Here is a 14,495-nt window from a genome sequence, read left to right on the forward strand (position 1 = left end):
TGTTATGCGTCTCCTGCATGTAGATTTAATCAGCTAGAATCTGCATAATGAACATTGTTAATTTGATGGAACAGAGAAATGAAAAGCTTTTAATGGAACTGTGCAGGGAAAAAAGGGAGAAACTAAATTAATTTTTACATTTTTAACAACAAGAATAATAAGTAGAGTTGTAATTTTCAGTTACGCCGTGACCCTGGAGCTCTTAAACTGCAAACTGCTCTTAAACTTTTGTTAAATTAGCAGATATCACATAAATGGGTAAGAGCAGTAGAAGTGGGTAGCATCATGGCACTTGATGCACCACCCAAAAAATGTTGCACTGCTACTGAACGGGATGCCGAGGTTTTTTCTCGAAGCACAACAACCACAAACACAGCAAAGCTTCTCTTGAGCAAATGGGCTTTAATTGTGGCATTATTCCACGAGGAAAAACGGAACGTTGTTGGAAAAAGTTGAGTCAGTTTAGTCTTAATATAAGATTTCCATTTGACAAACCCACACGCATAAAAAGGCCGAAACTTATCATCCTACGGTAATGATAGGAATTCACTCTTTCATTCTCCCCATCTTAATAACGCAATTTATACCAATATATAGCTGATGTCGGTCATCTTCTCAACATCATGCCTGGCTTGAGATAAAGACCACGGAGAAGAAAGAAAAAGAGAGATGTGTCTCTCCGCTACAATTATTATCCGCTAAGCTGACATCTCGTGCTGCTTTATGGAGACTGGCAGACCGAAGAAAGAAATTTGATGGTGAGAAGGGAAAAAAAACCACAAAAAAACACGGTGTGGGAGTGAAGGGAGGAGAGAAAAAAATGAAAATGGGAGCCGAAGTGAGAAGAGCAGGAGAGAGTAATAGATGAAATGGAGATAGTGACAGAGAGATGATGGGAGACTTGAAAAAACTCGGAAAGGACTGGCAGGCATGACGGGTGAGGAGGAAAGAGAGGAGTGAGAGACAAGGAGGGGAAAAAAAGAAAGAAAGAAAGCCAGGAGCATACAAATGAAGTCATCGACAAGGAGGCGGCGAGAAAAAAAGGATGAGGGAGAAGAAAACTGCTACAGAGGGTGAGATGTGGAGATGTGTAGAAGAAGAGATGGAGGAAGAGTAAAAGAAAAGGTAAAAAGAGAAGCATAGCAGTTCATTATCATGGACTGAACAAGGCAGGGCAGAGCTGCTGCTGCTGCTGCTTACAGCATGCTGAGATCCATCAGAGAACCAACACACTCTCAGCTCAAAGAACTGCATCAGACAAAGAATCACATTATCAGCCTGCCACAGAGATCATCTCTTAACTTCAAGTACTTTTAAATTATACTTCTAATGTTACAGCACTTTTTACATACATTTGTTTACAGTGTTGTGCCAGTGTGCTGTCACCAGGGGGCAGTGTAAAAAGATATACGAGTTTGTGGTGTTGTTGGTCCATTGCATTTTGCACAGGTATTCTTGTTCCTCTTAAGATAAGTTAGCGTCAGGTCAATAACTTGCTTTACTTTCTAATTAAATACACTGATGCTCTGTTATGCTTTGTGTTTCTATTTAGTGAATATTTGCATGTTAGCCAACTAGATTAAAGTGGTTACAGCGGTAAACATTACAGTAACCAGTTAAACTAACCCTACACATTAAAAATGTGGGAGGGAGGTGCAGTACCCGGAGATGAGTGTTTCTGCCATCGCCATCTTGGTTGTAAAAAGACATCTGACTGCAACTTGTGACAGATAACTTATTAGCCAATGAGCGTGCAATATCATACTTCAGATAATCCTCCGTTTAAAATACAAACCAAGACCAAAACTTTCAAAATAGACTAAAATTTTTATTTAATATCATCGAAAATGAGTGGATGAAAGGAAATTCGAAAGGAAAGCGGATTAGCCTTTTATAGGAGTAAAAGTCTTTCTGCAACCACAGCTGTCGCCATCTGGTGGCCATCAGATAGAATGCAGGTTTGAGGCACCTCCACATTGGCTTTGCTTTTCCAACTCGGAAGATAAATCCATTTATTTATGTTTTTACTGTCCTTGCTTTAAATACGCTCTTTATGATAATCTGTCTGATTGCTCGTTTGTCTAACTGCTGCTTTCCTCTTAGTAATGTTGTAAGTTGTTGCAACAAATACAAATAACAGCACTAAGCAACAAGAAGACCCATGTTGTTATAAACCGGAACTATTCTGTATTTTTCTGAACTTTAGGTTTGGGTCCCTCTTTTCTGTGTTGATGTATCTTTTTACTTTATTCACACGTCTTTGTTCCTTTGTCTCTGGTGTTTTTGTAGCCAATTAGTTCATCACTGCGGCTCGTTTGGACAGCAGGCATGGCCTCGTCTAACCCCCATATCTGTGATAAAATCTTAATCTTCCAAATTCCAAATGTATCTTCACACAGCTCTGGAAACCATACACCCACACACACACACACACACACTTGCACATTTTTAAAATACACAGAATTTAACATCCACCCGCATATATATTAGTTTCCCCCATCCCCTCAAGTTAAACACACACACACACACACCAAACACACGTGCAGGTTTTATGATGTGTGTGTGTTTACATATATTCTGCTACGCATAGACACCCTGGGGCGTATTTAAGGTTAAGCATGAATGTTCTTGGCTCCCTGTGGTTTACGCCCATGTATGACCAGGAGTCGTCTGTGATTTGTCTTGTCTGACCAAGTGTGTGTGAGTGTGCGCGCGCCTAGTGAGCACCAGCTGGCCACCATCTCTACGACAGTTAGTCTGGCTTCATGATGGATGATATGGGCTATAGAAACTCTCTCTCCGTCTCTGTCTCTTACGCACACACACAGGCAATCTCAGAGGTGCATGAATGTAAATGTCTGAAAGGAATCCCCCCAGGTAGCAGCTCAGTAAATGCTGCTCTCTCTCACACACACACACACACACACTCACACACACAGTGGCACTTTTTTCTTATATGCAGTAAATTTCCATACACACACACACCTGCTTATTATTATTGTAATATTTGCTGCAGCTACACTGAAACACACGTCCGCAGCCTTTGTGACCTTTTCTTCGCGGCTTCTGTGATTGTGTGCACTGAACAGTGATTGAACTGCCATAAACAGCACTAACACTTGTTTGCAGTCATTTGCTTGTGTGTCGCCTGCAGGCTTTTCATGCAAGGTGCAGGAAATGAATTTGACCCAGCCTCTGGGCTGCCGGGGTATACATTGGGGGGGCACGGTCCAGGTGAACTGTGATATGTGGCGTGTCAGCACTGCTGAGCTGTTGCTAAAGAGAATCACTATTGATGGATTTTGTGGTATGGGAGAGAATATATATTAGTCTTAATGTAGTTTACAAGTTTGCGGCTGTACGCCATCGCAGTTGGTGGTAAACATCAAACAGTCAAGATGTGATTGAAGTGCAGACTTTCAGTTTTAATTGAAGTGCTCTCACAAAATTATTGCATTAACTTTTTAGGAATTTTAGCCATTTTTGTACATAGTACCCCATTTTCAAAGGCTCAACTGAAGCATTTTCAGTGTTGTGTGAAGGTTCTTAAAGTGTTAGCATAGCTGTTCAATGGAACTGTCAAAATGAGGTCTAATTACTTTGGTGTAGCATGAATGGCCATGGGGGTTCTCTTTATCAGTCGAGATAAAGCTGTAAACTTTGAAAATGCAGTTAAACGTCCAAAATTTATTCCCTTCTTTACATCCAGTAGGCTGGAATGGAATCTGATTCTAGTCCTCGGGCATCGTGTTTGACACCCCTGGTCTACAAGGTATGGAGAAACAGAGAGAGCTTAAAAGAGGTGCAAACCACTGGTTACACTCAAGAACATGAAGTCCAGCTTAGACTTTGCCCGCAATAAAAAATTCTTAGGACCAAATAGAGATGAACAAACATGCTGCAGACAATGTTATGGTATGAGCATGTATGGCTGCCTGTAAAACTGGGACACTGGTGTTTATTGATGATGTGAACGCTGATAGAAGCAGCAGGATGAATTGTGAAGTGTACAGGGCTATACTCCCTTATCAGATTCAGACAAATGCTGCTAAACTGATTGGAACATGCGTCACTGCAAAAATGGATAATGATTCAAAGTGAAGTGAAAAAGCAACCCAAAAGTTTCTCAAAGAAATGTGATACTCTTGAAGTCAGTCACCTGATTTGCTGCCCACTAAAGCAGCTTCTAAGTTACTGAAGGCAGAAAGACCCACAAACAAGTTGCAACTACAGGTGGCTGCAGAAATAAAAAGGCCTGCATTTAATGCATTTCTTTTGCTGAACCCCTTAAATTGAAGCTGAAGGTCTTCCTTCAAATTATATCTCAACTGTTCACAGAGGCAAAACCTAACCGTATGTACTTGACCAACTACATGCAACTCCAACACCCTGAACTGGTCTATTCATGCTCATATAATATATATGTGTCTTAACATGCGCGTCACTGTGACGGACACACTGACACCTGACTCGCCCATCCTCTGAGACAGCTATAATCAGCTTACAGTCAAACCTGTTGCCCCGTATATCACTGTGTCACCTACGTGCACATAAACAAGCTCCCATAATCCTCCCTTATACCCACAGACATAAGCATACCACCTTACTGCAGCACAGCAAAATATTAATCTGTCAGACGTAATGTCCTGATGTGTATCGACACAAAACAAGCACCCGTCCTGTCACGGTTCTTCGTTTAATAAAAGAAATGTTTCACGCGGACACAATCGAGTTTTTACGACTCAAATTTTAACACCCATCTGCAGTTTAGATGCTTGATGCGCGGCCGACTAAATGAAAAATTCCACTTTAATTTGCAGTAATACTTGAGGCGAGCTTCACATTAGATTAACAAACTTGGAGGTGCGGTGTCTGGGTCATGTCACCTACGTCCTTGTTCCGTGCAAACACTCCTCTGGGGGCATTCTGCCTAATTGGTTGGCTAATTAAAGTGAAACGTAAAGGGCGTGCGTCAGCTGCATCACGAGTGTATGTTGGATCTATAAAAGTAATCATGTCTCCAAACATGCATTAACCATAAAGTCATCATATTGATTTAAGTGCTTGGAGAAAACGCTGGAGAAACATGTGTCTGCATGAAGATACTCGGCTGTACAGCTGCGGTGGACAGTTTGATGGATGGGCTCCGAGCACAGGTTTTCATTCAGTACCTAACGTTGTAGCTCGCGTGAGGCATCGAGTGCTGTGCCTCAGCAGGGAGCACATTTCCCCTTTTTCTTTTTTAAGTGTATTACCGTTAACCTTGGATTGTCCAAGGACTACATCTGAATTTAAAAAAACCTAACAATATTTTCCCTTATTTTCCACTAGACATAAACTCTTTAGTCAGTGCTGGCGGGGTTATTGAGATTCTTATTAGGCTCCTGAGGTGTTTTGTGCTGCTGTCAGATGTGCTTTTTTGATTAATGGCCCTCTCATTGATCATAAGACGGAGTGGACAGAGACTGCACAAAAGCATCGCATTCTCCGTCGCTGCCTACCGACTTTCACTCCATTGTTTATTAATTTTTTTAATGAACGAGTGCCTGTTGCGAGCTGTAGCTTCGCGTGCTCGACTGTTTAAAGCGAAAATGCAGAGCGTGTTTTCCTCCCACTGCTGGGAACACTTTAGAATTTCACTATCGATCAGCTACCAGGCGTTCTTTCATACTCACGGTGCTTTTCTGCTGGGTACTGTTTCTGAGAACTTGTCGATAGTTTGCCAGCATGTTTTAATAATAAAGCTCGATATGAAGTCCACTATGTCTTCATTTGATTCCTTCAAAGGCGTTTGGATCAGCTCTGTTTGCTGTATTGGGTTTGCCTTGCTTTGATATATATTAAAAAGAGGTTTTTTTTTACATCTAAATTCCTGAAAATGAAAATGTGTAACATACCTTCAGATTCTTTTAACGGACGCTGTTGGGTGATTTAAGCAACCGTGGAAGCTTTTAAAACCTCACTCTTTTCCTTTTATACACCGACTCCCATATCTAAATGTTCTTTTTGTTTTTTTTGTTCTTTTCTCCTCCAGTTACACTCCCCTCCGTCTCCTGCACCGAAGTTCGACAACCACGTTCAGTCAGACAATGAGGTAAGTGTGTGTTAAACTCCCTTATTCCCAAAACTGACGTCTTCGGTCCCGAGACAGCAGCTCCTCTGCTGTGCGAATGCAAATGCTCCGAGCACCCGAGAAAAAAAAAATAGAACACAGTGGAAAAATAGTCAGATAACATCACACAATGTGCTTGGGGAGGGGGGGGACGTAGCAGGGGTCCTTGAGTATGAATGCGTCAGTGTTTTAACAATCTTATTATCTCCACTGTTGTGCCGTTTTTGACGTGCAGCTTTTTTGGCGATATTAGATGAGTAATAACCCAACTGAAGAAGAAGAAAAACAACACGATTGTGCCGTTAACCACAATTTGTGTCATTTTTGTCTTTCTCTCTCTCTCTCTGTGCCTTTCAGTCAGCGGTGTACTCCACAGTCAACAAAACAAACTGTGACGACGCTGTTAACGAGGAGGACAAAGAGCACGACTACAGCAGCATAGCGGAGATTAAAGGTCTGGTCCCGGCCTCCTCCTCCGGTGACCTCTACGCCACCGTTCGAGATATCTACAGCCAACCCGATGAACCCGGCCCCGCCGACAGCACAGACCCAGGCTACGAAACCATCCGCATCCCAAAGACTAATAGCTCAGAGGACGAGCACCGAGCCGAGGGGTCAGACGTGGGCAAGGCGGAGCCCGACTATGAAAGCGTCGGAGAGCTGGGTCTGGGCCCAGAAATGTCCCGCCTTTAAGTCATCGTCCCCGCTCCCCTCCTCGTATCGCCTGGATGCATCTAACAGAACAGACTTCGCTGCAGTGCTTTAAGCTTGCTATCAAGGATGCTTTGGGCGCATGACTTGTGAACAGAAAACAGCTCGCTGCAGCATCCACCCAGCCGTGCACGAGCATCCTCCTTATAGCCTGGGTACGGTTTATCATATCCAAACTTGACTCCTTTAGTTCATCAGTCATGGTGAATGTCATCGGTACTGGTGGGCCTTAACAACACTTGATTGTGGAAGAAAAATATTCAATAGTTAAACTATCAAATAAATATCCAATCGCAGCACTCATGCAGCATTTTAATAGTTAGCTAACGACACTATCTAAGAAAAAGAAAAAAGTAATTCAGTGCCATAAAGTGATGGTGAAATTCATGCACTTACACACGTGAAGGTTATATTATTTTGTGTGCTCTCTCTGCAGCTGCTAGTCTTTCTAGTTTCTTCCGAGTGACTCAGTGTCATGTTTTATTGAGGTGTCAGGTGGTGTATTTTTAGGCTTTTTTCCTGTCAGGTCGGCAACACCTCCACTGTGCATTCTCCACAAGAAATTAGGTTTCTCCCACCCCTCTCAGTTTTGCTGCCAAACGGTTAGCAGAGACAGAGGTTGCATTCAGTAGATTTTCACCATTTAACACAGCTGATGAATTCCCTGCCGCGCACACGTGTCATTGCTCAGACTACACGGCGCATGTGTGTGGGCTTAGCGTGTCGCAGGTTGACGCTAGTCATCTGTGGCGAGCCAAAAAAACGGAAAACGAGGAGTGAAGGAAGAAGGGAAGTGTCGCAACACGTTTTTAAAGCTTTTTTTTGTTGTTGTTCTTTTAGAAGAGCTACAGTCGATGTCAAAGGGTTTTTTTTTGTGAATTTCATATTTATTTGAAGACGATTATTGTTGTGTAATTGTGAAATGTTAAAGTATGTCTGTGAGAGAAAAAAGCGAATAGGCATTTATAAAAAAAATTACATTTCTAGCGTTTTTACTGAGATACTAAATGAAAATGAGTTGCGAGGATTGTGGCAGTTAGGTACGTGTTCCCCCCAGAGCATTTAAAGAGTTCATTGTTTTTAAAAAAACAACAAACAAATGAAAGAAAGAAAGAAAAATGAATGTGTCAGTGTATATTGTCATTTTGCACACTTTGGTCAAACAAGTTCAGATGACATATTGTGATGAAATGACGCGACGAGCTTGTATTATTGTACTTCGTATGTTTCCTCGAGTCTATTCTTGGTACAGTCTTCTGTCGGCATTAAAGCACAAGTACAGATTATCGAAAGCAGTTAACATCGCTGCACACTTTTCAACATCTAGCGCTTCTTTTTTTCTTTTAAATACAGGAAACCATGCCTGTCTCTGTGTAGCTTGAACTGACGACAGTGCCAATCGAGGCTTGTAGTTAGAGGAGTATTTTAATCAACTGTTACTCGCTGGAAAATTTAATGTGAGCTTTTACTTATTTGTACAATGTCCAGAGTCATATAGTTTTAAAATAAGATTAAAAGCACTGATTGTATGACTTGTTTTAAGAAAAAAAAAACAGCTTCAACCATGTTTTCATGTTATTTTAACTCAAAGTTGATGGCGTTTCATATCTGAGAATATCCATTGAAATGCCAGACATATGGTACGGCTCCTTTTGGTACATGCATATTAAGAAACCTGTGGTACTTTTATTAAACACAAAAAAGAAATTGCCTCGTTACTGTTTATTTTTAAATGAATACTGCCTCTGCTTTGTGCTGTAAATATTTTTTTTTTTGTCGTCGTTATTATTTTTATCATTGCTACAGTATGTAACCTCTTAGCAGAAAAATCGGTGTCATCTGTTTCCACCCACATCAGAATATTACAGCGTTACAGTATCTCCAGCATCGGGTTTGTGTTTCATTAGACATGCTGGAGCTCGCCCGTGGTTTCATACGGCCTGCTCTGACTGCTATCGGATTAATAAATTATATACATTTGAAATGCTGTTGTATCTCCCAGTGTTGCTACTGTGAAAGAGGATTTTAAATGCCACTCCCCCCCCACACACCCACCTCCCAGTATTTTATGAGAAAAACATCTTTAATTATCAGTTTTGTTGTTTTCTTTTTCACTAGGAAGGAAGATCTGCCAAAGTTGGGGGGGGTGTTGGTGCCAAATCTAATCAGGACAAAACTTAAACACACCGCTAAAAGATGCTTACTCGCACCAAAAGATTATTCTCTCAAGCTGTTGGTCAGATAAACACATATTTCCTTATAGGGATTGGGGGGGAGTGGAGAAGCACCCTCACTAAATGAGATGATTTGCCCCCCGCCCCCTCCCTTCTCCTCCCGCTCACGACCATCAGACAACTCTATGGTGACACCCGCCTTTGATTAAAGGGCAAAGCCTGGTTTGGCGGTTATAGCCACATCTGTCACTCCACTCTGTCCAATTTCCATTCTGTGCATGTAAATATTTTATGACATGAATTGTTCTATTAAATATATAAGTATAATAAATGGTGCCATTTTGTCTTTTAATTCTCTGGGGCGATGTCTTGTAGAAGGATTGTACGCTGGGTAAGAGTTTCCAAAAACATTAACGTTTGACATTAATTAGGTCATTTGTTTCTGTGATAACATTCTTTGGTGTATTTTCTCTGCCACGCTGGGTGATAATTACGATGAATCAGTGTGCTGGCACACTTGATTTATCAAACTGAACTTTCTTTTCAAAAGAGAGAGATTTATCCCGGGACTTTTTTGGTTCTCAGAGAGCGATAGCTTGTGAAATCACACTTTTAAATGTCTCATTTAGTACGTGATGCCAGCTATATGAGAGTTAACAGCCCTCTGAGGCGGCTTTAAGATTATTTGAAGGAAGGGGACTACCCCGGTCATCAAGTTAGAGACCCCTGGGCACAAGTGTTTAATAAGACCCTGCTGACTTTTTTCTTACAGTTCTAAAACGTTATGGAGGGCGCTGTCTATCCTTGGAAAATTAAAATGTATTTATGATGATATAAATTCATCCCTAAGTATGTAAAGTATTTTTTTTCCTTCTTCCTATAAGGATAATGCTGTTTAATCGAAGGGTCCTCACACCTGTTGTGGTCTCCCTCCTGTCCTCCTCTGCTCCCCTTTCGGTTCTTTGTGTCTTTCTGCTTCTTCTACTCCTTTCCCTCCTTTTCAGGCTCAATTGCAGGGTTGTCAAAAATAAGGCCCAGGGGTCAGAATTGACCAACAAAGCCTCCAATCTGGCCTATTGGACATCTTTGGAAAATGCGAAGAACAGCATAAATTTTGGTCTTTTAACTATATTTTAATCATTTTAATCAACTTCTTTGCACTGACTAAAAAGCAAATTTCACTGGTCAGGCCCAATTAAGATAACAATGGGCTTTATATGATCCAGTATGTAAAATGAGTTTGCCATCCCTGCTCTACGATGTTCTGTACAATTAGGTCCATTAGTATACAGCAGCACATTTTTTTATTTGTATTGCCTCTTTGCTTGTTTGTGGGGTTCTCTCTGGTTTCAGTTTTTTCTTCAGGGACTGAAAAGCATGCTCTATTGGGCTAGGATTAGGTGACTGACCTGGCAATTGAAAAATATCCAATTTCTTTGATTTGAGAAACTTTTGGGTTGCTTTTGCAGCATGCTTTGAGACATTATCCGGAGAGTGTAGCCCTGTACACTTCACATCCTGCTGTTTATCCTGCTACTTCTATCAGTAGCCACATCATCGTCCTTTGGTTAACTCTCCAATTACTTTTGAGCATCTGTATGAAAATGACTGTATGAATGCAACCCTTGAATTCAAAGTGAAAGTTTGCACTTGGTGTAAAATCCACTGTGCTGGTATAAAGATGAAAAATGATAAAAACAATGCAATTGTATCTATCTATCCATCTATAAAAAACAAAACAGCAGTAAAAGTTGTGAAAATATATTTAAGAGTCCAAAGTCATACCCTCCTTTATTTGTTATAAAACTGTGGGACCGGTTAAAGTCTTTGTCAGGGCGATTATGGTCCCCGGACCTTATGTTCGACAACCAGTTTTACCAGAACAAAACTGGCATGTTAAAAAAGGGAAATAACCTGTTGTTTTTATAAGCAAAAACGCAGACCAATTCAGCTCATTTAATTTATTTATTTTTAACCAGATCATAGTAATTCAGAGGTCCCACGGCACCTGAAAAGTAGGCTGTACAAGTAGGTTAAAGCATGAAGCTTTGCTGCCTGGTCCAAATCTTCTCTCTTCCACAGCCTAAATTCCCGCCTTTTTCCTTTCTTCCCTCTGCCATAACCCCCTCCCTTCTCGCTTCCAATCTCTCCTTGCGTCATTGTTTTCAATGGAGCATCCTCCCCGGTTGCATTACCTTCTTTCGGAGGAGAAGGGGAGCGGTGGGGGCTTGTGGAGGCGTGTGCAGCGCCGACCAATTAGAGACCGCCGTGGCCGCCGGACCGCACATGTTTACAGGCAGCATTCCGCCGGTAGAGTCCCCTCTCGGTCTGAGGTGACGGCGGACTGGATGCGGCAGTAGTTGGAACCGGAGCCGGTTAACGGTCAAATTTCAATCTTTTGTAACACATACGGCGAGGTGTCGGGGTACAGAGCCGTGTGGGGCGGAAAAATTCGACGTGCTGGCTCCCGTGCCTCTATGCTCAAGCTGTTTGCCCTGTATTAGCCACCATTTTTACTTAATCGTGTATAAGTGTCGCCTCGGCTCACGACTACGGCGATTAGTCCGCGTTTTCCCGCCGCCCCTTCAGCTCGCAGGGAGCAGAGAGGAAAACAAACAGGTCGAACGGAGGAAGATTGGTAGCCGGTTGGATGTAGAGGTTGTTTAGCAGCGAATGAATCGTAGTCGTCGGCTACTAATTCAGAGCTGGTCGGTTTCTTGTTTCTTTTTTTACGGGGTGCTTGTGCGCGGTGCATTCCGGACGCTGTTTGGAGTTTCCCCCTCCTCCGAGTATGTTGCCCCTTTCTAACATTTTGTCAGGGCTGTTGGAGCGCGTAGTCTACCCGCTGCAGTTTTGTGTTTTTCACGACGCTGTTTACCGGCTATAATTCGACGCTTAATGATTTAATTTTACCGGCTCGCCGGCTTTGAATACAGTGAAACAGTTTTTAGAGATGCACACGAGGCGCCTGGTGAAGCGCTCGGTCCTCGGCAGCCGCGTTTATGCGCCGAGTCCGACGGGGGACGGTGCCCCGGTGACAGGAGTGGTCCAGGCTGTCAAGCAGGAAAACAGAGACTTGTCGGCTGCGGGAGCCCGGCGAAGCGTCTACACCGTGCTCATGCAAGACGGGAGCCTCAAGGAGTTCTCCGAGGAGGAGATAGCCTCGGGCTTCAACCACACCGCAGCCAAAGGACCACTCAAGTCCAGCCTGAAGGTACGTGGGTCCGACCGGCAGGCGACGCTTCACTGTTGTTGTTGTGCGGTGTTTTGCAGCGTTTAACCGCTTCCTGCACGGAGCGGATTTAACGGTGTCACCGCCGCCGTTCCCGCCGCCGCGGACGAGAGATTTAACCGGCTGGGATTTAAAAAAATGCGTTATGCTGTTATTGCTATAATGAGTCGTTTGCATATTGAAGCATATAACGGACTGTCATGACATTTGGCGACATCAGATATATAGGACAAAGGGCTTGATGGGGCCTGCGCAATGTTTATGTGGGCTAGTGGGTGGGTAAGATGAGGCAAACAAACACGCTCTGACTGCAGCGTTTTAGACTGATGTAAATAACCGGCCCGAGGTTTTTGCATGCTCGCCGCCTTATATTTTATACATATATGTATGTGAATGTGACATTTCTTACAGATAATTCTGCGCAACCGGCATTTAATTGCACATTTGGTTAAAGACTTAATTACATTTAGGTTTTTTTGTTGTTGTTGTTTTTTTTCTCTCATTCATATATTAATGCATGTTACACAGTTTAAAATCGATCGTCTCTGTGTGCACTCATTCTGCTCAAGGGTGTTATTGTTTTAAGAGCTATTATAAAAGAGATCACGCGCACTTCTTGTTGCATTAGAGTCAAGATAGTAAGTTGTGACGGTGTCCAAATCTGCAGTCCTGATGTAGGCCTAACAAGCGATGATCTGATTGCCTTGCAATCCAACTTGAATGCTTTTCTGTCACGTGGCCCCAAATAAAGATTGTGCGAGGAAGAAAAGGCCAATTCAGCTCTTGGATGAGCACACTGTTTCTAACATAGGGGAAGTGTGTGTGTGTGTGTGGGGTATTGTGTTCATCCTTTTTATAGCGAAGGAGTGACTGAGGAATGCTTGTGGCTGAATAACAACTTTTTTTGATGCTGTGATTTTGATTGCATTTCTTGTGTGTGTGTTTTCATGTTGTTGATGCAGAAACTTGCAGGCTGTAATCTTCAGTCTTATTTCTATGACCAAAGCTGAAATGTTGAGCCACAGCTTGTGGATCTGTCACAGTTCCTGCAGCAGTAAATTATACTCTTCTGCCTGAAAATGCACATAAATCTCGTAAACTGTTATTTAAATCGTTACAAACAGATGCCAGATCTTCCCAAAGATAAACCCGCTCTTCGGGGGGACTTGTTAGATCTGTGAGTGATGGGAAATGCAGTGTGAACTTAGGTCTCCCGTTTTGCAGTTGTTCATGCAGTGATCAACACAAAAGCTGTTGCACAATTCTGTTACAGTCCCCAGCGCAGGCTGGAGAAGTGCAGCTGAGGGTGAGAGCGTATTCCTGTCAGCACAATGGTCAATTCTCTTTCAGCACGACTCAATTCCCGCTGATGTCGAAAACAAGCCATAAAATGAGGAGGAGGGGTATGCTCTGTATGTGCGTGTGTGTCTGTGTGTGTATGCATTCACATGTGCATCTGTGTTACTTTTTGTGTGCATTAGGGCGCTAATATAAATGTGATTTTCATCTGTTGTGTGTTTTGGATCTTTAACGAGTGAGATGTGACTGCTTTAAATCCTGGAACAGGAGCTGTTTGTGAGAGCATGCCACCCCGTTTGAACAGCAGCAGCTGTACGGCCGACAAAGTGGGCGCCCCCAGGTTGGCAACGGGTGGCGTGCTCCAAAGAATCTGGATGCTTGGCTCTGTGCCCAGAATGGCGAACGAATGGTCCCTGTTTTGCATGGGGCGGGAGTGGGGGGGCGCGATGCCACTTGTTGACTTGCTGTTTTGTGCAAATGTATGTTGTGTGAGAACTAAGTTATGGTGATTTCTCCAGCTGCTAACAAAGAGATCTCACTCACTTCTTGTTGGGCCGGAGCTGTCGTTGTTTGTGTTTGTTGCACACCGATGCGGGAGTCAATGAAGCAAGCTTGTTGACAGAGGCTGTGACTCTTTGTTCTAAGGCGGTGATCTCAGGCGGGCCCGTCGCTGGCTGTGCTTATTGGTTCGCTGAGCAACATCAGCAGGAACTACAGTCAGTCTGGATGCTGGCGCCCATGTGGAAATGGATGAGTAATCCTTTGAGGGTGAAGGATGGTTATATATATATATATATATAAGTATTACTAATATATTATAATAATAATTTGTACATAAAGGCTCATTTACCATCATTTGCTTCTGAGTGTTTGACATTGACCATACTAGACTATGGACTATGTCTACAAGGTGTTACATCCACTTGTTATACTGATAAGACTCTCCAGCTGTGTCCATTTTATAGAC

General features: G+C 42.7%; 2 protein-coding genes across 5 annotated transcripts in view; both read left to right on the forward strand.

The window, feature by feature from the left end:
• Positions 1-8,807, forward strand: part of pag1 (phosphoprotein membrane anchor with glycosphingolipid microdomains 1) — a 59,228-nt gene extending 50,421 nt beyond the window's left edge. For all 3 annotated transcript variants that reach the window (XM_005917500.3, XM_042218918.1, XM_042218919.1), the window contains 2 exons: positions 6,035-6,094; positions 6,470-8,807. In XM_005917500.3, coding sequence (XP_005917562.1) covers positions 6,035-6,094; positions 6,470-6,805 — 396 coding nt within the window. In that variant the 3' untranslated portion in view covers positions 6,806-8,807. The remainder of the gene's footprint in view (positions 1-6,034; positions 6,095-6,469) is intronic.
• Positions 8,808-11,313: 2,506 nt separating this feature from the next.
• Positions 11,314-14,495, forward strand: part of znf704 (zinc finger protein 704) — a 56,811-nt gene continuing 53,629 nt past the window's right edge. The window contains exon 1 of one of the 2 annotated variants that reach the window (XM_014332143.2): positions 11,314-12,211. In XM_014332143.2, coding sequence (XP_014187629.1) covers positions 11,951-12,211 — 261 coding nt within the window. In that variant the 5' untranslated portion in view covers positions 11,314-11,950. The remainder of the gene's footprint in view (positions 12,212-14,495) is intronic. The other variant, XM_005917498.2, reaches the window with a different exon arrangement.

Source organism: Haplochromis burtoni, unplaced genomic scaffold, assembly GCF_018398535.1.
Source record: "Haplochromis burtoni strain Fernald_Lab_line unplaced genomic scaffold, NCSU_Asbu1 Contig_25, whole genome shotgun sequence".
In the NCBI taxonomy this organism is placed as follows: domain Eukaryota; kingdom Metazoa; phylum Chordata; class Actinopteri; order Cichliformes; family Cichlidae; genus Haplochromis; species Haplochromis burtoni.